The sequence below is a fragment of the Apostichopus japonicus genome, chromosome 23, assembly GCF_037975245.1.
Source record: "Apostichopus japonicus isolate 1M-3 chromosome 23, ASM3797524v1, whole genome shotgun sequence".
NCBI lineage: Eukaryota > Metazoa > Echinodermata > Holothuroidea > Aspidochirotida > Stichopodidae > Apostichopus > Apostichopus japonicus.
Window position 1 is genome coordinate 5543120 of NC_092583.1, and position 22118 is coordinate 5565237.

The 22118-nt window shown below is 36.8% G+C and overlaps 2 protein-coding genes across 13 annotated transcripts in view; one reads left to right on the plus strand and one right to left on the minus strand.

Moving 5' to 3' along the window:
* Positions 1 to 1286: 1286 nt before the first annotated feature.
* Positions 1287 to 11130, plus strand: LOC139964651 (serine-threonine kinase receptor-associated protein-like). Its single transcript, XM_071966425.1, has 7 exons — positions 1287 to 1573; positions 2621 to 2756; positions 4482 to 4563; positions 5951 to 6123; positions 7659 to 7796; positions 8612 to 8748; positions 9986 to 11130. Exons 1-7 carry the CDS (start codon positions 1459 to 1461, stop codon positions 10216 to 10218), a joined length of 1014 nt encoding a protein of 337 aa, XP_071822526.1. The 5' UTR covers positions 1287 to 1458; the 3' UTR covers positions 10219 to 11130.
* A 2388-nt stretch (positions 11131 to 13518) lies between these two features.
* LOC139964652 (uncharacterized) overlaps positions 13519 to 22118 on the minus strand; it is a 28173-nt gene continuing 19573 nt past the window's right edge. Inside the window, exons 9-18 of one of the 12 annotated variants that reach the window (XM_071966433.1) lie at positions 20766 to 21194; positions 20469 to 20636; positions 20038 to 20307; positions 19174 to 19590; positions 17453 to 17646; positions 17040 to 17247; positions 16042 to 16095; positions 15748 to 15863; positions 15320 to 15573; positions 13519 to 14541 (exon numbers count right to left, since the gene is read on the minus strand). In XM_071966433.1, coding sequence (XP_071822534.1) covers positions 15847 to 15863; positions 16042 to 16095; positions 17040 to 17247; positions 17453 to 17646; positions 19174 to 19590; positions 20038 to 20307; positions 20469 to 20636; positions 20766 to 21194 — 1757 coding nt within the window. In that variant the 3' untranslated portion in view covers positions 13519 to 14541; positions 15320 to 15573; positions 15748 to 15846. Of the gene's footprint in view, positions 14542 to 15319; positions 17248 to 17452; positions 17647 to 19173; positions 19591 to 20037; positions 20308 to 20468; positions 20637 to 20765; positions 21195 to 22118 lie in introns of those variants that run through there. The other 11 variants (XM_071966434.1, XM_071966430.1, XM_071966432.1 and 8 more) reach the window with 11 other exon arrangements.

A 22118-nucleotide genomic window follows, 5' to 3' on the forward strand; every position in this document is an offset into this window, starting at 1 on the left:
AGAACACCAATACACTTTAGATGGCAAAACATCTACTAAATTATTTTTTATTAAAGGCATTTTCCCACTGGCTATCCGTCATTATTCGCAAAGTATACAACAATGTAAGGAGTTTTGAGACTAGTTTTCTGTTGTTGCTGCTAGGATATTTTAGAAAATAGATGCTCTTACAACCTCAGATTTTCATAGCGTAAAAGATCGCTTTGATTTAGGCAATTTAATGGAGCTATAGCGATATTTTTTTCGCGCACCAGTCTGCAGCTAAAATACAAGATAAATAATTGGGCATATATACGAAGTCGCGCTAAGCGAGTAGCGGTTCAAAGTAGCAGTGAGGTACTGTATAGGCTTAAGATTCGCGCACACCTAACTACTGTCTATACTATATGCCTAGTACTATAGGAGCCCTAATGTAACAGAAGCCAAACTATATCTTCGTAGGTATTTTTACAGATGTTTTATTTCTAATTGCCATATTACAGTATGCGTATCTGCTTATTTATGATTCTGCGACATGTTTTACTTTGTTTTACACTGACTTTTGGTGGAGAAAAGGTTAAATTTCATACTGCACAGAAACATAATTTTCCAATGTGGAATTACATAGTACCATGAATCTGCATAAGTGCCTAACCATTGTTCATAGAAAGTATTGATGTTGCAGATCTGTACTATGGAGACTTGAACAACAATCATAGGCCTAGTGGCAAGTGAAATTTGGCGAGTAGATTTTCAGTCACAGTCGCCAAATAGCGAGTATCTTTGAATATTTGTCGAGGATTGAAATCCTTGAAAATGTTTTATCATGGTAGAAATATTAATACTTTTCATACATGATGGTATATGGATTTGCCATATTGAGTACATTAATCCTGTTGCTTGTGAGGTCAAATCTCATTTGAGGTAACCATGCAGATGTCAAATTCGGAAAACCCTTTTACATGATATCTACCGATAGGCATCGTGGATACTTCTCATACTTGGTGTGTGGATGCATCATATTTTTAAAAGACCCCTGTTGTTTTTGTTGGAGGTGTGTATTGCCACGCACAGTAGACTGACCTGTGTTTATCGTGCCATCGTGTAATTGTATCAAAACCGTGGTTCGGACCATTTCTATTGTAACAGCTAGTTCTGGTTACAAAAAAAGCAGAAGACTAGTTCGATGAAGTCATCGAAACCTAAATGCATTTTGTATTCTGGTTTGATTTAGCGTCTTAGTCAATAGGGCTTGAAATAGGTGTATGCTACCATAACATTGGGCATGCATCCGCATATACATCATATTAAATTCGACGAACGTATACATAAATACGTCGATGATGTCGCGGAAGTACTCCCTGTTGAATTGAAGTCAAAGGAATATTGAAAGGAAAAGTGGCTACAGTAAATAAAGCCACAGTAGTATAATACATTTCGTTTCTTAAATTGCCAACTGTGTACGTCCATATATTGAAAATGACGTCCGCAAGACAAACTCCCCTGACATGCCCTGGACACACCCGCCCTGTGGTGCACTTAGACTTCAGTGAAAAAACAGAGTTTGGATACTTTCTCATCAGTGCGTGCAAAGGTAAGCAGCCTAATGTGTGTATCCTATAGCCTAGTACCTTCAGTACAGGCTAAACTACAGCATAACGCAGCCTACTGTAGTGTTAGTTACCATGTCTGTCATTGCCATTTTATTTGCTGAGCAGCTGGACAAACGTGGAATCCAGTGCTGAAACCATGTTTAGTCGAAATAACTATCTAGGTCTAGGCTAAGTAAAATAACTGTTAAGATGTTAATTACCTGCATGTTTGTATTCAAAGAGTAGAGTTACAATTCACGATGGTTGCAAGAAAGGTAGCACTTGGTTCTAATGACGCGTCAGAGACAGTAAGTTTCTATAGGAATTATTCCCCATGACTAACTCGCTGTTTCTCTGACAACCATAAAATCTCCCCCTTTCTGTTACTGTTAGATTTCAAACTCTGAAAGTCAATTCCCTTGAATTTCGGCAACTGCACTATTGGGTATCATGAATTGTTGTTTCAAAGATATTGAATCTCTCGCACAAAATGAGGTAAATCCAGTATATCCAAATGGTGAACATTCTCAGCCTTTGCTTTGCTGGTCTAGAACTTTTCTAGTTGGATACCATCACACACATTTGCTGGTTTAAGAGAAAGGAAACGTTGTGCCTCTTTGAATAAGAATATACATAGAATGGGGTTAAAATGTTAAGAGGTACCACTTCAGTAGAAAGGTAAATTTGCCCGAAAAATTTAAACAAATTGTTGTATTTAAGAAGATAGGAAGAGTTTTAACTTAGCTTGGAAGGTTCTGTGTTGAACAGTTGATGATAATAGTACAATACATACTAGACCAAGTACTACAGTACTGTCCTGTAGAATACAGTACCAATCACAGACTAATTCTGGATCATATATTGGATAAGGTGGCTCATTCTAATTCTGTAAATGCATTCTTTTTGGTGTAAAGTTGTGAGATATTTTAGGGTATTTGCTTGGAAATGTTATGCAAAACCTAAAAATTAAATGTTTCTATACTTAAATGATTTTTTTTATACATGATATAATGCATTAACGCCTTAGTCTTTGCATTTCATGAAAACAGATGGAAAACCAATGCTCAGACAGGGTGAAACAGGAGATTGGATTGGAACATTTGAGGGACATAAAGGTGCTGTATGGGGAGCTTGTCTCAATAATGAAGCAACTCGAGCGGCCACTGGTGCTGCAGACTTTTCAGCGTAAGAATGTTGATTTTGAAAATTTTTAATATTGTAATCCAATTACATGAATTACAGGCATGCACAGTGTGTTTGGCTTAAATTAAATGCACACATTTGTGCATTATAATGGATTACATGATTTTGTTGCCCCTTAAAGGCATTGAAGACTCGCGCACAAAGAAACGTCTGATGCCGGCCGGTAATCTGACCTAGCTTCGAATGAGGTGTAGCCATGTTTTTTAACAGTTTACAAAATACTGTACCATAATTTTGTGTTTGAAGTCAACATGTAAATCCGGAATTAGTAAGCCATGTCAACTATTATGAAGTTTGCAGTTACATGCTCAATTGAATCTGTTGAATAAAGAAGTCATTTGCTTTCATCCAGTGTCTTCATGTACAAAGAGATTGTAAACTCTACATCTCCAAAAGTGGAGCTTGAATGAACTGTAGGATCACCTTAATGATTACAAGAACACGAACATTGCATTTGGACTACTGTATGCAATATGGCTTGGGATAAATGTGTGTGTATGTATGTGTATGTAGCACCTATGCTCTTAAACATGAAATCTTTAACAGATTGAGTAGACACTTAATATAACGCTTTAATAATTGGGCAGGATTTGAAGTGAAAAATGTATAAAACAATTCCTCCTTACCGTATCTTGTGATGACTTCATCCACTAATGAGAATGATGATGACGACCATGAAGATAATTATTTTTACGATGTTAAACGACCACAAATGTGGGAGAAACCCACAAGGGCTTATGACTTACAACTTTCACATTGGGTGGCCTCCAGTTCAACATTTTAACTCAAATTTGGAATCTTTCAAATTTATACAGTCATATCAGATGGGAAAACCATATATTGCTCTTGGATAATAACCCACCTTACTATGTATGACCCGGCCGGGTATCAAACCCTCGAACCTCCTGGTTGCTAAGCCTCATTGCTTCAAATGCCACTGCCTTTATCCACACAGCCACCGCACCGGTGTTTTGGATTGATGTTGGTAGACATTATCACCATCAGTGCCATTTTGGTTGGCTGGATAAATCATTAGGGGTGGCATCAAATAAGAATTCAGCTAAAATATTTCATAAGAGCTAAATCTCAAAACTGCTAAAGCAGTTTGAGGTAACATTTGGCACAATTGCACCCCATGGTCCTACGATGAAACCTATTGCCATATTGATTTTGGTGAATAAATATCATTAATGTTGGGGTTAAAATTAGCTCTCCTAAACACAAAATCTATTTCCTTTATTATTTCCTTAATTTTCTTAACACGTGGGTGAGGTGTAACACAGGAACACTTGAATTTAGCCCACTGAATCTTGTGAATCATAGTGTTCTCATGTGGAAGATGTCAATGAATGACTAAGCCTTTTGTCTTCGAACAGATCATACTCATTCAAATGATGTCAGAAATGCAATGATAGATCTTGTACAAAACCACAGGTCAGGCATAGCTGAAGGCCAGTGGTCACTTTACAGTGTATTTAGGGCATGCTTCATTCTGGACAGTAATTGGAGCATTTACTTCAGGCAGATACCTGTAGTGTTAAATAAGAGTATAGTGTGCAAGTCATACCTGTATTGAATTGTTTATTACAAAAGATTATTGTTTATGACATATATGTTATATTGTAATGCAGTCCATCCTTTCTTAGCTTACTACAATTACTGTGTTTGTTGAGTATAATGTTAAAACTTAATTTTGTTTTAATACAGGAAACTCTGGGACACAGTGTCTGGGGAACAACTTCATGAATTTACTCACAAACACATTGTCAAAGCAGTAGAATTCTCACCAGTAAGTCGAAGATTTTTGAATCTATGAACTATGCAAACATGTTGTTTCAACAATTTATAAAGTAAATATTAAAATTCTGTAGCATAGTTACAAAGTTGCAAGTTTGTAGATGGTGGGTAGTAAGGCAATTAAAGCAAAACAGATATAAAAAGATGAGATGAGTAAGTAGTTAATCAGTCTCATTGAAACAGTCACTTTCATGTTCCAGACTAATATGATCTTCTTTGCTACACTCAACAAGGTTTTCCTGGTTGAGACATTTAGTTCTCTATCTCACTCTCCAAGAACAATGTAGAGGGCCAGAGCCTCTAGGAAAGTACTTTGGCTATTGCAGGATACAGCAATTGAAAACAACTTGGTAACAAACTTGAAATAAGAATAGTCTTGCATTGTTAATATGAAAGAGTATGAACAAAGATAGTCTATACTACTCATTTTGGTCAATAATAATCGTAACGTTCGCATTCATGATGGCGTGTATTTGTGTGTGTGTGTGTGTGCGTGGTTTTGTGACGCCCAGCTTGTATACAAGATATCTCAAGAAGGTAAGCTTGGGCCGATCTCATATTTAATAAGTATTTGAAACACATTGAGTACAAGAAGTCTATAGTTTTTGGTGAAGGTCAAAGGTCATTTGGAGTCACCAGGCGTAAAATTGTGTAAACCTTCTAAACACGATATCTCAAGAAGGGAAGCTTGGGCAAATGTCATATTTAGTGTACAGAAGTACCACATTCAGTACAAGAAGCCTGTTGTTTTTGGTGGAGTCAAAGGTCATTTGGGGACATCAGAGGTCAAACTGTTGAAACCTTGTAAACAGGATTTTCTCAACATTGGAAGCTTGGGCAGATCCAATACCTGGTATGAAGGTGTATAACATTAAGTTAAAGAAGCCTATTGAGTTTGGTGGAGGTCAAAGGTCATTTGAAGTCAACAAATGCCAATCATTTACTACCGTCCCCTCTTACCTGTTTCTCTACACTAATGTTTCTTTATTCTTCCTAAACATAATATCGGAAGGGAAGCTTGGAAATATCGCATATTTGGTGTGTAATTGTACCACAATGAGGACAAGAAGCCTAATGTTGTGGGCAGAGGTCAATGGTCCTTTGAGTTCACTAGGGGGAAAATTGTGAAAATCATGTTTGACACAATATTTCAACAAGGACAGATGTATCACATTTAGTACAAGAAGCCTGTTGTTGAGGTCAATGGTTATTTCAGGACAGCCTGTGTCATTGTGAATTTCTTGTTTGTCACATCACACTGTTTTTCACTGAGATCAAGTCTGTTGTACATCCTCACTATACATTACATCAGATTCATGAAGAGAAATACTCAAGTTATATCATTGAAACCACAATGCATTTTTGCATTCTGTTTATAGGATAGCAACCATTTGCTCACTGGAAGTAATGAAAAGATTCTTAGGATCTTTGACTTACAGCGGCCGGATGCTGAGCCTACATGTATAACAGGCCATGAAGGAAGCATTCGCTATGTTTCATGGTTGAGAGACAGAAAACAGTTTATCACTGCTGCTGAAGACAAGACAGTTAGGTGAGACATCAATAACTTTCAAGATGACTTCCAAATCAGGGAGTAATTACCTGATTTGTGTCCATGATATCTCTCAGCTGATTTGCTTCTTATATAGAAATCAATTTGACATTTCTACTGCATTGTATAGGATGAAAATTCCTTTGAAGTTGGTTGTATATTACGTTTGGACACACAATGGCTTAAAGCAGCCTCTATTTTTGGTCAATGTTTCAACAATATTTGCTACTATTTGAAACTGAAATTCTGTAACAATAGTTCACCAGTTTGACTAGGCAAGTTTCATTTCAGAAAATGAAATTAAAATACAAATGTTCAGTACTTCCATGTTGCTTTTTTGTTTTTTCTATGAGAAAGTGTCAGTACAAGAATTTAGAACCAAATAGAATTTATTGGTTCTTTGGTATTCATTTGATGACAACTCTAGTAGGGTATTTTGTTTGATTAGTTGCAATATTATTTTGAGAAATCCATGGTAGGTTTGATCACTGGCGGATCCAGGGCCTCTGTTTGGGAGGGGCCAATGTGGCATTAGAGTAATATGGGGGAGGGGTCTAAGGGGAGGGGGTGTCCCCCTCCCCTTTGGAAAATTTTCTATTGCTGAATGCCCTCAGATGCAATTTGGTGCGACAAAAGTGTACAATGGTGATGTTAATTTACTTCTAAAAAAATGTTTCCCAGGTGTAATTTTCTAAAATATTTATAAAACAAAGTTGGGATCATCTTTCTCAAGAAATTTTATTTCTCATAGGTTATAAATTTCCGTTTGATAAATCTTGTCGAATAAACGGAAGCACTGTGTTAAGCAGTACATGTTGAATATTTGCCTTTTTTTGTGAAATAAATCTCAGTATTTACCAAGGCATAAACATTTCTCTGCAATAGATCTTCAAACCCTCTAATAATCCCAGGTGCATATCTCAAAGAAAACTTTATCTGAAGCGTAAATAACGTTTTTTCTGTGTTTATTAAGTTTTGATGGCAGATTTAAACTTGATTATTACACAAATTGTTGTGGCCAAGTGATGATACCTTTATATCCTTCAAGTTCTCTCTGTGCTGGGTAGCTCTGCTCAGCCACAACACACATTCTTGTTGTATTTGACACTCACTACAAAGTTGGAACCAAGCAACCAATACAGTGTAACCAATATAAATGTTCTACGGTAAATAGCGCAACCAGAAATAGGACAAAGTGAAAGGAGTCACAGAAGTAAACAGCCAAAAGAGGTACTGTAACAGTATGTATGTAAATACTGCATTGGCTTGATAGTTGATTACTTATGTCTCGATAATATAATATTACTATACATTGAGTGATTGAAGTATTACCATAGTTGAGTTTAGAGTTGTAATGAATACCTGCAGGTGAGAATAAAGATGTATCTAGCTTCACAACGTTGATTCAAAGGATGTTTTTCCATACTTCATCTTATCTTTCTTGTTACTTATCTTGAACTTTGATTTTTCATATCTAGTAATAAGTAAAATACCACAGTGGCTATTTTATGCTAATCTCACTTTACTTTACACAGGATCTGGGATGCTGCAAATGCTACTGAGATTAAAAGGCTTCAATTTGATTCTATTGCCCTAGGGATGGACATATCACATGATGGTACCACTATGGTTATTGCATCTGGCAACACTGTCAGCTTTTGGGATTCCCAGAGGTACACTAAACTATGTGGGCTTCAATCTTTAGCATGTTCTTAAAACTGTGTCATACTGCAGTGTTTAGACCAGATTTATTTCTTTCGGCTAAGAACAGTAGTATAGCAATTATACATTAGGATGCTGAAATAACCAAGCTACATATTCACCATAAATCAGTTTCAGCATTACTAAATGACAGGTACTTGCTGTCTTTTTATTTAAAAGTTAGTGAAACCTTGGCTAGTGAACTTATGCCTTGACAAACCAGTTTAGTCACTTTGGTTTGGAAATTAAAAAATTCAACTTTGTCTATAAATGTTGTGCATACAAATGAAGAGGTGTTAGTTATATTTAGGAAATGTTTACATTCCATTATTAAGTAGACCATGTATACCTTAGTAAATACCTTAATGCAGCAGCATTGTATGTTCCTATACAGCGTGCATCGCAAACATGCAACTTAGAGGTGGATGGGGCATGTAGGGATGGATAAGATGATCAGGTGTACAAATCTTAAAAACCATAGGGCTAACCAAAATGAGATATGGTTAAATCAGTTTCCAAGCAAAGGAACTTTAGAAGCAAGCTTTAACTGATACTTGGCTCATTTAATGTGTGCACGTGTGTGTGTGTGTGTGCATGTGTGTGGGGGGGGGGGGGGATACTCTGATGGATGTTAATCAATTTATGCATCTAAACATAATTTATTATTATTAGTTAACATTTTTAGTAAAAATTGTTTCTGCTTATGGCATTCTCTTCTTTTTTGCTTTCTAATCCAGTATTTAATTTTTGGTCTTCAAATGTATGTCACTTTGCATGTTTCTTGCAGTTTTGAAAAACAAAAATCCTTTGAAGTTCCAACACCTGTTTACTCAGCTTGTCTTCATAACAGCAAGGACTTCTTTGTTGCGGGTGGAGAAGACTTTAAGCTTTACAAATTCAGTTATGCAGATGGAAGTGAATTAGGTAAGACTGAGGAGAAATAGGTTAAATATATATATAGATATATGTGTAATAACAACACGTGATATGTAGAACATGTACCAACATAATAGGTACATGTTTGTTTCATACACCATCATTTTAATGTCATCTACAAAAATGGTTTACCTTTCTCAGTTTAAAGGCGTAGCAAAGTCTAAGATTAAAATGTAAAATATGAAATCCAGGAAAATGAAATACATAGGTCTAATGTCTCATCCTGATAAGCTTGTTGCGTTGCTGAGGCATAAACTTTTGAAATTTGTCCATCTTATTCGATGAGTTCATTGTTAAATGAAGTTCTGTCGATTACAGTTTAAAATCTCAGACTTGTTTATACTATATTCTTATTGTTCATTAGTTTATTCTGTTTGCGTACTGCATCATTTTCTGCAAGCAAAATGTGGGTATAATTTCCTTTTTGACATTCAGATTAAAATCAACTTCAGATAAAAATGGCTGTTTTTGTATTCATGTGTTCCTTTTGAGTTAGTAATGAAACATGTGGAATAGCTGCTGCCAGTGTAAAACACTGAAATATGACATGTAGTAAGGCATGCTTAATATCCTGTTTCAAAGACTAAGATGGATGTCATTCCTAGCTCATTTGAAGAAGATGATCATTAACATTTGATTGAACATCTGGAGTAAAAGATCTAATTGTTTGAAATTTTACTGACCTAGAACAACAAAAACAAAACATTAAACTGTTGAAATTATACATCACATTTAAGCATTAAAACCTCAATGCATTCTGTATTTTGTGGAGAAGTTGAAACCCTTTTCTCTTTAGTTGCCTTTAGGTAATGATGATGCAATTATTTAAGAAAAACTTTCTTATCAGTCTCTCATTTAGTACTTTTACCTGTTATTTTTTTCTTTCTGAGTAAATTGCCGAAAGAAACCATACTGGAAAATTTCAAACAAATAAGAGTGAAGATGTTATAGACTTGATTTCCATGTTTTGTTTCTTAAGCTTAACATGCAGCATTGCCCTCAGATTGTTAGGACTGGTTTGACCAGAACTGCAAAATTTTCCCTCTTTAAGTTGAAGTGTTTATTAATAATGCCAGTTCATTGAAAACATATCTACTTTTTAGACCATTACGCATCACTATTTTACACTCATCTGCAACTACAGTATTGATTCCTACCAATCTCTTGAGACTCCCTCAATTTGAAACACTATTCTCAGAGTTGATCACTTTTAATCATTTGACAGAATCATACAAAGGCCATTTTGGGCCAGTGCATTGTGTGCGCTTCTCACCAGATGGTGAGATATATGCTAGTGGATCTGAAGATGGTACTTTACGTCTGTGGCAGACAACAGTTGGCAAGACTTATGGTCTGTGGAAATGGGAGGACCCAACAGAAGATGGCACAAAGGAAGATGGAAAGTTAAGCTCCATGGCAGAAAGTAGCTCTCCACAGGTTGTTAATGCTCAGGCATAAATGACATCAGTTGGAAGAGGTCACAATCAAGACATTATTCTTCTGATGCCAGACGGATCAAGATACAATACTTCCTTTTGTATACTTGGAGTGTGGCACCATGGCTATGTCTTTACTGCAAGTTGCCACAGGAGGGACAAACAGGCGGAATGGCACTTACTGTTGTGATGATGTTGTTGGTCAAGAAGGGCTAGTTAAGAATTGGGCAGAATCTTGTGAAGGTTGCACTTGGAGGCATTAAGTGCCAAGATGTAAGATTTTAATCCATGAAACATGACATTTGACCAATACCCTTTCTCTGGCCTAAACATGACTGCTTTTGGTTAAGTATGACCTGCATCTTCTTGTGTAACATCATCATCAGCTAGTAAACAATCAAATGATTGTCACCAAATTTACCAGTAATGCAGTGAAAATGTGTTGACCCTCTGTGCCATTAGAAAGTGAACTTTTATTCTTGATGTCCATGAATATGTAAATGTAAGAAATTAATTTTTCGCTGATTAGTAAAGCATTGAAAGTTTATTGGTACAATGTTATACAGCACTAAAAGAATCTTGGCTGTATGGAACAAAATACAGAAAGTTTGGATTTGATAATAAGCTACTTGTGTATGTAAGAAGTCCAATTGTGGTGTTAGACAGTTTCATTTTATTTGGTCACCATAGTTGAACAATCTTATGAGAAATTAGGAACTTTTGCTATGTCCATGTTTTTTAGCATAAAGAAAATCTATGCATGCCTTGGTTTGTTGCTTTGGGATCCCTTGAAAATATATTATTAATTTAATTTGTCTTTTCTAGAGCATGACACCCCTCATTAAATGTAGAATAGTATTATGGGTGTGATTGTAACATTAATCAGTGAAACCATGCTTCTCCTTAAAATTCCTTCATAAGTTTTTACTATTACCACTTTGGTACTATTACCACATGGTACTTTTACACAATGCTGTCTCACATTGTGTTTAGTGAAGCAAGTTTTCATGCTCAGTTGGAGAGGAAATAATCTTATGTCTTAAACTTTGTTAATTTTGTAATCATTCATGCCATTGTAGTGATACATTATAATTCAAATCCAAGTTGTATTATTCCCTTGAATCGTGCATGAATGTTGCTCACTGTATTACATCATATTAGATCAAATAATGCTCCACCAAAAGGAAGGTAGTCAGCTGCACAAAAGTGTGCAAACTTGCTTGTTGTTATGATGATGTTACAGTGATTATAAAGTATATGTACAGATGTACCTTACAAGTAGCTGTCAATAATGATGGATCACAAACAGAACATTTCTGAGTGGCTGTTTTAAGTGACACCAAATACTTTCAATTGTTAAACTGAGGTATACATACACAACTGGTGACATTTCTGTGTGAACTCAATGCTTTATATGTCAAGGACTTGTGAATACCATGAGGGTGTCCTCAATGCAGTGTGAGGTATAGTACGATTTGGAATGGAGCTCAATATGGAGATATATGTCTACATTCTAGTGACTAATTCAAAATATTAATTACATATTTGTTGATTTTGTAGGTAAAAACAAGAACTTTTTGTATCATTTTCTGTTAAACCATAAACATCTACTCATGTCGTAGCCATTGCCAGGAATGTGACCAGTTGAATGGTATGTCCCTGAGCCTTCTGTTTATTACATTAAGACTTATGTGACCCTAAGAATACTAATGATTCTTGCTGGTGAAACCTAAAAGTTATAGGATAATTATATTAATGGTTTCGATGATAATCATAACCTTTGCATTCATGATGGCGTACGTGTGTGTGTGTGTAGTTTTTGGTGGAGGTCAAAGGTCATTTTAGCTCACCGGGGGGTCAAATTTTGAAAACCTTGTAAACACAATATCTAAAGAAGAGAAGGTCGGACCAACTTCATAGTTGTACAGAAGCCTATCGTACTTGGTGGAGGGCAAAAATTATTTGGGGTCACCAAGGGTCAAATCGTGAAAACGTTGTAATCATGATATCTCAATACTGGAAGCTTGGGCCGACCTCTAATTAAGTGTATAGTAGTACCACATTGAGTTAAAGAATCCTATTGTTTTTGGTGGCGGCCAAAGGTCATTTGGGGTCACCAGAGGTCAAATCGTGACACCCTTGTAAACATGACCACCCTCACTATACTTTACATCAGATTCATGAAGAAAACTGATCATGTGACATCATCGAAATCACAATGCATCTTTGCATTCAGGTTCAACATCCTAACCATGCATCCAACACATTGCTAGGTTAGAAATCACCTTTTAATCTGCCGAGTTGATATGGCGTAAACACTTCCGGTTACCTTTTGTTGTTGAAAGTTGTGCTTGTATGACAGGAAGAAGACAGTGGTATAGAAAACATCGATAACATTAAGTTACAATTTTACCAAAATTCCAATTATTTAGCAGTGCAACTATCCATTGTTGATATGGGTGTGGAATTATTACAATGGATGTGACTACACCTGTAACAGTTGAAGTTTGCTTGAAAGTGGATCAACGCACGTGTCTTTCGCAACTGAAATACACGATAGCTTCATCGTAAAATATTGAAGCCCCACTCCTCCCCCATGGGTGCATAAATTATCGAAAACCAAAGCTTAATTTTGTAGTAATTCTTTTAAGCTAACTAGACAAGGAAATAGAAAGCACACTACTGGATACTCCAAAATCAATGGGGGAAGGAAAACAATCAAATCGAAGACCAGATCTTCGTTAGTTTTGACTAATATCTGTCGGGTGAACTAATTTGGACGTGAACTATTAGCATTTGGTTGACTGCAGAAATATATCACATAGAATGCAATACTGGTTTCTGTTAATCCATACTGTTGCAGTTACGAGTTCACGAACAAAGGCTCTAAGAAAAGTGGTGCTCCCCGAAGTTACTATGAAACCATCAGTAAAGCACAGCATTTCAAAGGTGGTGAAGGGGGGGGGGCAGCTGATTTAGGTAGGCGACGAATCCTATGAATGGGCTTCCAGTGCCCGAAAGAGTGAACTATAGTACTTTCTAGACTGAATGTATACGTCACGCGACATAGTACATTACCTCCGACTGACTAGCAACTCCATATACGCACACCATTGGTACACACGTATTGATAATTTGGTAGGGGTCAAAGGTCATTTATTTAGTTATGTTATATTTAACATTAAAGGGCATACTCGATTTGAAAAAAAACTTCATTTGTTCTCGTATACATATTCATGTATCCATTTCAAAAGAAATGCAATTTTCTTTGAACTGATGCACACAAAAGTTGCATAAATGGTGGAGCATTGATTTTTTACTATTAATATTACTATTATTATTATTATTGTTATTAACCTACTTCTTATAATGATTATAGAATAATTCCACTGTGCTCTATTTTCGGACGTATGTCTCCTTTCTTCTCTCAGAGCTTTTCTTCAGCTGGAGAAAGTAATTTCTATAGATTAAAAAAAAAAAAACTTTTTCCGCCGCGCAGAAGGTGCAAAACAATAAATAAGTCCTATGTCTCATTTCGTCTCTCCGAGCTCTGCTACGGAACATACGGGCAAAGAATTCTTATTCCGGTGGAGTTTCTGGGAGTCTCGATGCATAAGGAAGAGAATATGGACGAGGTTTGACTGGTATGTAAATCAGTATTTCTTTATTCAATACACATGAGACGCAATGAACCTAGCACGAAACAGATACCTAAATACATTAAAGGGTAACAGCTACTTAAGGTGGCTATTACATAAATTACATCACTTGTCTGTGAACATGAATTAAAGGGTAACAGCTACTTAAGGCGGCTATTAAATAAATTACATCACTTATCTGTGAACATGAATTAAATAAAGGGTAACAGCTACTTAAGGCGGCTATTATATAAATTACATCACTTATCTGTGAACATGAATTAAAGGGTAACAGCTACTTAAGGCGGCTTTTATATAAATTACATCAATTATCTGTGAACATGAACGTCGTCGCGTCTTCAAGTTAGGAATGCGTCATTGCGTGGAATTAAATAATATGAATGTTCATCCAGTTACAAATTGATGTATCCATCCAAGTATTCAGGGTTATTCACGATGATAATGGGTGAGAAATTTAATACGGTTAAGGACGGGTAAAAATTAAGCATGGATAAGTTAATGCAGAGTGGTAAGCGATGATCTGTTCCCAACGATGACGTAAAAACCTGTAAGATGTTACGACGATCACGTGGTTTCAGTAGTAACGGCAAACAGTACTGGATGACGTCACTTCATGGTGGGACGATTTCCCAGATAGGTGCGTTAACCTCATCACACTATACTGTTGTTGTGTTTCGATGTTACACCTGATTAAAGAGACATTAAAGGTTAATTAACAATAATCAGAAACACGATTAAGGTCTGATTCGACTCCGAATTATTTGATATTTCTCTACGTCTGCTTACAATTACTCACTAACAACTCCCAGACCGTGACTGGCGCAAGGTCCCAAGCCTTCCAGATGCAGAAACTTCGATTTAGTTATCTTGACCACATCATATGACATGCATAATAATGAATACTTATGAATCAATAACCAATCACAATACTAAAGATGACCTTTGATTTTACCGAGAAAGGCATTATAGTCCTCTACACAAGACTATGCAACACTAAATTGTAGCAAATTCAACCAAAGTGAACCGTCCTTCAGATGATGTGCATTGTAGCGTCTGTAGTTTCTTTCATGGATTAGTCACAACCTTTAACAAAATACTGTGATTATTGTTTTCATCAAATATCTCAAGTTCCAAAGAAAGCCCTAGTGGATATCATTGTAGGCACATGAATAAAAACAAAATTAAATGCTATAGTATTTACTCTTGTCTGCCTTTAACTAACATTAATGTGACCAATGCACCTCTTTAGTGTCTTTAAGCAACATCATATAGTATGTTGTAAGACAGCAAATGGTCAGGAATCGTAAGACTCACTTACGTTGATAACATCGAGCATTACTTTAATCACATTGGGTATTCAACTTCCTTTAATTACGTGAATTTAAGTACCGCCTATTACGCTATTGTGTTTGTATGAACGTAAGAAATTATAGTTATGTTCGCTACAAAACCTTTCCAACTCACAGTGCCGAGAAATAAACTGAGCGAACCCTTGGTTGGTCCTAGCTGAAAGACTGTTTGGTTGTTTTCTGATATACAAAACGGCTACAAAGCAATCCCTTTTGATTTCCTTACAAATCAGATGCATATAGAATCAAACCGCATAGTTAGATGTATCGGAACTGACATAGGTAAAGTTCACCACGTTACTGGCGGAGACCCCTGGCTGAGGAAAGGATCTGTGTAGTTGATGTTATTGACAGAACTTCTCACGAAAGCTGTTGAAGGAATAAGTATGGATATGTTTTATGTGTTAACGGATGATGAGATTTTTATTTAGCAAAAACCAACAAAATATTCAACTTTAGTTTTCAAGATTCCGTAGAAAGGTCATGTTTAGATTTCAGATGTAAGAAGTCAATATTTTGACGTTGCACTCACCTAAGACCTACCTATATGTTAATCCATACTTTTTTGTTTTCATGTTAAAGGCCATGTGTACATCGAGACGTAGTGAAAACCGCCATCATCACTCTCTGATAGTCAGCAGATTATCGTTCCACGATATCTGCTGAACAATGTTAAATCTGGTTTAATTCATTTACCGGTGGTTACAACTATACCGTCTTCGACAAGATTATCACACAGTACACACTTAATATTACTGACAATTCTTAGGATATATTGCTGCCGCTCACCAAGGCAAACGGTTATAAACCGTATCATGAAATAAGGTACAGACTTACCCTGGTTTTGACGCTGAGAACACGACAGGAAGTTGTCAAAACTCCCACTTACCTCTGCGAGTAAATACAATATGAAAGTCATTCACCTTAAAAATGTTTCAAATATCGAATTGTCGTATTTATCTAGTCATGGTGACATGCAACACATCATGATACAGGACAACACATGAGGACATACGATACATCACGGTACAGGAGAACGTACTTTGTATCACAACACATGAGGACATTCGATACATCACGGTTAAGGAGAATGTACTTTGTATCACAACACATGAGGACATACGATACATCACGGTACAGGAGAATGTACTTTATATCATGAACACATGGGGACATACGATACATCACGGTACGGGAGAACGTACTTTGTATCATGAACACATGAGGACATTCGATACATCACGGTTAAGGAGAATGTATTTGTGTCACAACACATGACGAAATACGATACATCACGGTACGGGAGAACGTTCATTGCATCACAGCACATGAGGACATATGATACATCACGATACAGGAGAATGTACATACATGTGTATGACATATCATACATCACGATACAGGAGAATGTACTTTGTATCACAACACATGAGGACATACGATACATCACGGTACAGGAGAATGTACTTTGTATCACAACACATGAGGACATACGATACATCACGGTACAGGAGAATGTACTTTGTATCACAACACATGAGGACATTCGATACATCACGGTTAAGGAGAATGTACTTTGTATCATAACACATGACGAAAAACGATACATCACGGTACGGGAGAACGTTCATTGCATCACAGCACATGAGGACATATCATACATCACGATACAGGAGAATGTACTTTGTATCATAAACACATGCGATATATAACGATGGGACTCGTCACGATACATAAAGTCGTACAAGACATCACCATACATGAATACGAAACTAAAGATGCCGTGGTTGGTGTAAAAGTTAGTATTAGTTCAGCAATCATATTAGGCAGAATACCTGAGCAGTTCATTTGTTTACAGGTAACCATAGATCCACCACCTGAGGGCATCTCAAGAGTAAACACCGGTTCCTCCCCTCTGCCTCGACTGAATTTAACGCACATATAATTGAGATAGCCACATCCGAGCTGGCGAGTGTCTACCTTTTCCGTTATAATGTCAGAGAGTTGAATAGGTCCACCTTTGGGAAGGGTTGTCCCAAGCGACTATAGAATAGACAATACATTGGTGAGTGAATCATATGCTGATTTTGATAACTTTTATCATATAAAATTATGGGACGATGAACAGTGTACTGCACTGGGAACTCCAAGCAAAGTTTGGAAGAGTAACTCGGTTTTTGCTTTGAACGGCATTCGGATCTCAGGATAAAGTAAGAAGATTTGCTGTTTAATTTTATACCTTATTTACCTTTTTCAAGAATGAATCCGTTTTTATTTTGCCCTCAGGATCAGAGCTGGCAAACACCTCCAGTTTCCAAAGATCTTCCCCAGACACTGCGCGACTGTAAGGTTCGGTAGACGCAACCGCGTCGATACTAAGGGGACCGAATGATACGTCATCCGGAACACTGTACTCGAAGTCTAATCCAGTAAACACGACACCTATAAGAAAGGTAAAAACAAAATAATAGCCTAGACATGAACATCTTTGCTTTGTGATTCCATTTAGCATGACTGTTTTGCGAGGCGGTTACAAACTGCTGTCAAACTATAGCTTAATTTAGAGACAGTGACCTTGGACGATCGTCACTCTATCTACATCGATACACAAGAGAGAGAAAGGTACGTGTACGCAATACATTAATAGAGTATGTTACCTGCAAGTTACTGTTATATGACGGAACATTTCGGTTCATTGTTGCTACATTAGTAATACACATACAGTTAAGTTTATTGAATAAATTGGGTTAGAATATGTCTCGTATGTCTGCAATGTACAGATTATGCTTTCAAAGTCATTTAGACTATTCTAAGTTTATGCTCTAAAATATCCCAAAGTAGTTACTTCGGAGACACAACATATATTGAATAACGCAGCTAAACTCGTTGTAAACTCGTAAAATAACCCATTTGACGTTTGCCTTATAAACATCACAAGCTCAAATCTAAACACTAGTTTTGTGTCAAATCGTTTCACAGGCTCATTATTATCTGTCCGAACGTATTTGCCCTTTGTACAAAAAGCTTGGGTTTTCTACCCTGTAATGAATCCCCCAATCCATATATACATCTCTATAGAACGAATTATTGTATCTCGGCGATCGCAGATTTGATTATTTAGGAACTACCCATTGAAATGAATTTCCTTCCTCAATACGTTCCATTGGCAGCCTGGGTTTGTTAAAATCAAAGATCAAAAGACACTTATTTCGTATTGCGTTCATTTCTTTGTACTTTGTTTCATTGATTGTGAAGCGCATTGTAGAATGCTCGGCAGATTTGGCGCTTTATCAGTGTACTATTATTATATAAAGTAGGAATATATCTTTATCATAATGCAGACTTATGTAATTGCTTACATCACCTGTGTGTTGTATGTTTTCTATTGTTACAAGAGGCTCTTGTTTTGCACAGTTTAATATATTGCAAGTTATGAATGTGTACATAGTAGCCTATTGAAACAGATAAAGATGGCGACAAACATATAGAACAGTCATGCAATTTGAATCAAATTTTCTCATTAACAATCAAAGACCACTAAACGCATACAACTTATAGAATGCATCATCACCTCATAGGAACCGGGAGGTACAATAACATACTTTTAAGAATGCTACAACCTTTTTGTAATTGCAGAAGGCCGCTGCAATTCAAATATAACGGTGCCAACACAAGGCTGGACTAACACTTGGACTATGATACTTTTTAAAAAAAGTCACCTGGGCACGAAAACCAAACTACCGAACGACTGATCCGCACTCATCCCCAGTCCCTTTGCATCGGGACTGTGACTGTGTGATCATCGTCGAATGTGCATCACCATTCCCCTCGAAAGGGAACAGATACTATACACATGATCTTAGCCAAAAGGCCGAGAAGCGAATATTGGAATATGAATCTGTGTGTATTTATCATCCACAAGCAAAACGTGGTGTACCAAGCAAGCCCGATTCATAAACTAAATCTCACCTTTACAGCGTGATGAAATATCTATACATTTCAAAACATCTCCTCCAAATTGGTAGTTAATGCTCGATTCCGGATTCTTGGTTAATTCATAGCATACAAAAGGTATTTGATCACAAGTGACATCCAAATCAACGTCAAATATTGTTTCATTGAACATTAAATCGTCGCCATGATTAAGGGTGAGACTTGCTTGAGAATCATCCAATACTTGTCTCGTTTCATAGATTCTTTCTCCCAGACCGTCGTCTTGATCGGAGAAGAAGGTGTTTAATTGCCAGAGTTCATCACCTCCTACCGACGTCGACCTGTCTTTATCAGTCGGGGCAAATATCGTGGTGCTCACCCTTTCTTTCTTCGAGTTTTCAACAAATATGTCAGGTTCGTTTATTGATGGTTCAAGATCAGTGAAGAAAACTCCTAGGACATAAACAAAGAAAGTCAATTAGAGAGTAAAACACTGGAAGCTAAAAGAAGAAATACTGCGTGGACATCCGACTGTAGTAGTTATTGTGGTGATCCATTATAGTATAGCGACAAAAATCTGATTCTTCTGCCGAAAAAGATGAAGTTCCGTCATCGGAAATTGCACCATTACATAATGAAAGATATAATTGCAAACAACCCAGCAGGTCAAAATAGTCACTTTTACAACTTGTTGACCTGGTACTAAATTATTGTTTAATATTCAAGTATTAGCTGCGAGAATGTCTTTACTCCTCACTACGTGAATGGCCTTCCAAATCAATTTGAGCAAAGTAGCATTACTGGATATCGTTTCTTTGAGCTGGCTGCTAAAAGCTAACCCTAAACAGCCATTCCTGCATTGTCGGCTTACGTAAAAACAAACATACTATTGAAACGTACTTGCATTACAATCTTTTGGCTTGCAGTTTACAACTGACTGTTCTGGTAGTGCATCGCTAGTTGATGGCATGATCAGAGTAAAGTTAACAGAGGGCTTTTCCGCCTTCTTCAATGCAATGCAAATATGGGAAAACTCATTGCAACCAATCGAACCGATGTCGAATAAAGCATCTGTATCATTGAATGTAATGGAGTATTCCTTAGTAACTGGAATCGAGGCTTGGTCTTCAGATAGTATTTGAGGTACTTCTCCATACCTGACACCATCCCCTGAAATATAATAAATATTATAGATGCGTGAATCTTGTGAGATATGATAGTGAATTAGGAAACTAGGAATTAGGAAACAGTTGATTAATATACGTGTACGTTTCGTTTTGACTTGTATGATAACTTGAATTTACAACCTCAACTGTGTCAATGACATTTACCTGTGGGAGTCGTGCTACCAAATAAGGACACCTGCCAAAGATTTTCACCATCTAATGTCTTCGACTGATCACCAAAGTCTGCGACTATGTCTAGAACAACAGGAGATAACTGACCGGGAATCACAGGTTCGTGTGTCAGCTCCCAAGATAAATCATCAAAGAAGATTGCTGTAAAGGAGGTAGAGATGGTGCAATTTATGTCATTAATAGGTTAAAGGAAAGTTCATAAATAGAAATAAGCATTCATTTCATAAACTTATGCATATTGAAGTGCTTCTATATTGACATCAAACTCACCATCACAATTATATTCCACACACTGTTTCACGGTGTCGGCGCCATCGGTTGTTTCAAACGAAAAGTCTGGATCTGAGACTTCGGACTTACGCAGTTCTAAGCAAAAGTGTTTGTAATCGCCGCAGCCCAGTAAGTCAATTGGATAAGGAGGGGTCACAACGTTTCGAAATATTAACGGTCCGCCGTCTTCTACGGGAGTTTTAGCTTGAGATGTTGATAAAACTTGCCGGAATCGAGGCCCAACTTGATTGTCTCCATTACTATCACTACTGGCAAACGCTGATAACTTCCACAACCGATTCCCCGCTACATCCCTTGACGCAGGAACCAAGTCAACTGTGACGTCACCAATAATTGGACTCAACTCTCCAGGTACATGTTCCCTATCCTCACCATCCGGGGACCAGGTAAGGAACCTAGCGACAACCCCTAAAAGGAAACACAGCTTTAGATGACTTGATCACTTGAATAAATTACATTAAACTATAAAACATGGGCGGAAACCAAATCTTGGTTATCAAGAGACTCGCAGAAACATTTACCAGTAAAACCATCATGCCGTTAAAAAGTCCAACTACGAGTTTATTCACAGACGATACAGATGTAACAGTTACCATGATCATTTCTTTCGATGCTTCATTCTTAGCAAACAATTTCTTGCTAATGCGCGCCTAAGCTACAAACCTGATGTGACAATGTCGATCAAACAGTAGGTATAATTTCCCTTTAACCTGCGAAATATTCAAGTAACTAACAAATTATGCAAACTGCGCCTCGTAGGAAAGAAGGTTGAATGAGGCATTTTATGCTTACAAGAATAGAGCAAGCGCGAGAACGGGACACTATAGCGCATAAAACATAGACACTTTAATATTACGCTTTCCCTAAAGAACAAGCCGTCATAGGGACATAATAATTGAGTTCATTATCATTATCATATAAAATGTTACTTAGCTGTTAAGGGAGCGATATGTATTGGTCACAAATTTGATCGAATCGTATATGTATGCTCTAGGTAATGGAAACAACGTTGAACTCTCTCAGTTTTCTGCGATGAAGTTTCTATGGGGCATTTAATTTGTATTATCTGAGCCTTTCCTCAGTTTAGAAGGCATATAATACCTTTCGGAAAATACAATATAAAAGTGATTGCTCATAAGTTTGTGTAACATGATTGTCTTAAAACATGTATAAATAATTGAATCTTCCTGAGATTGGTTTTGTTCCTACAGCACATTTGGGTTTGTAATACCTTCATCTGCTGTTCCAGTGTGAATTAAGGAGAGATAATTTGTTTAAAGAAACTTTATAGTTTTACTGCCACATATTGTAAATTACAATTCCAATAAAACT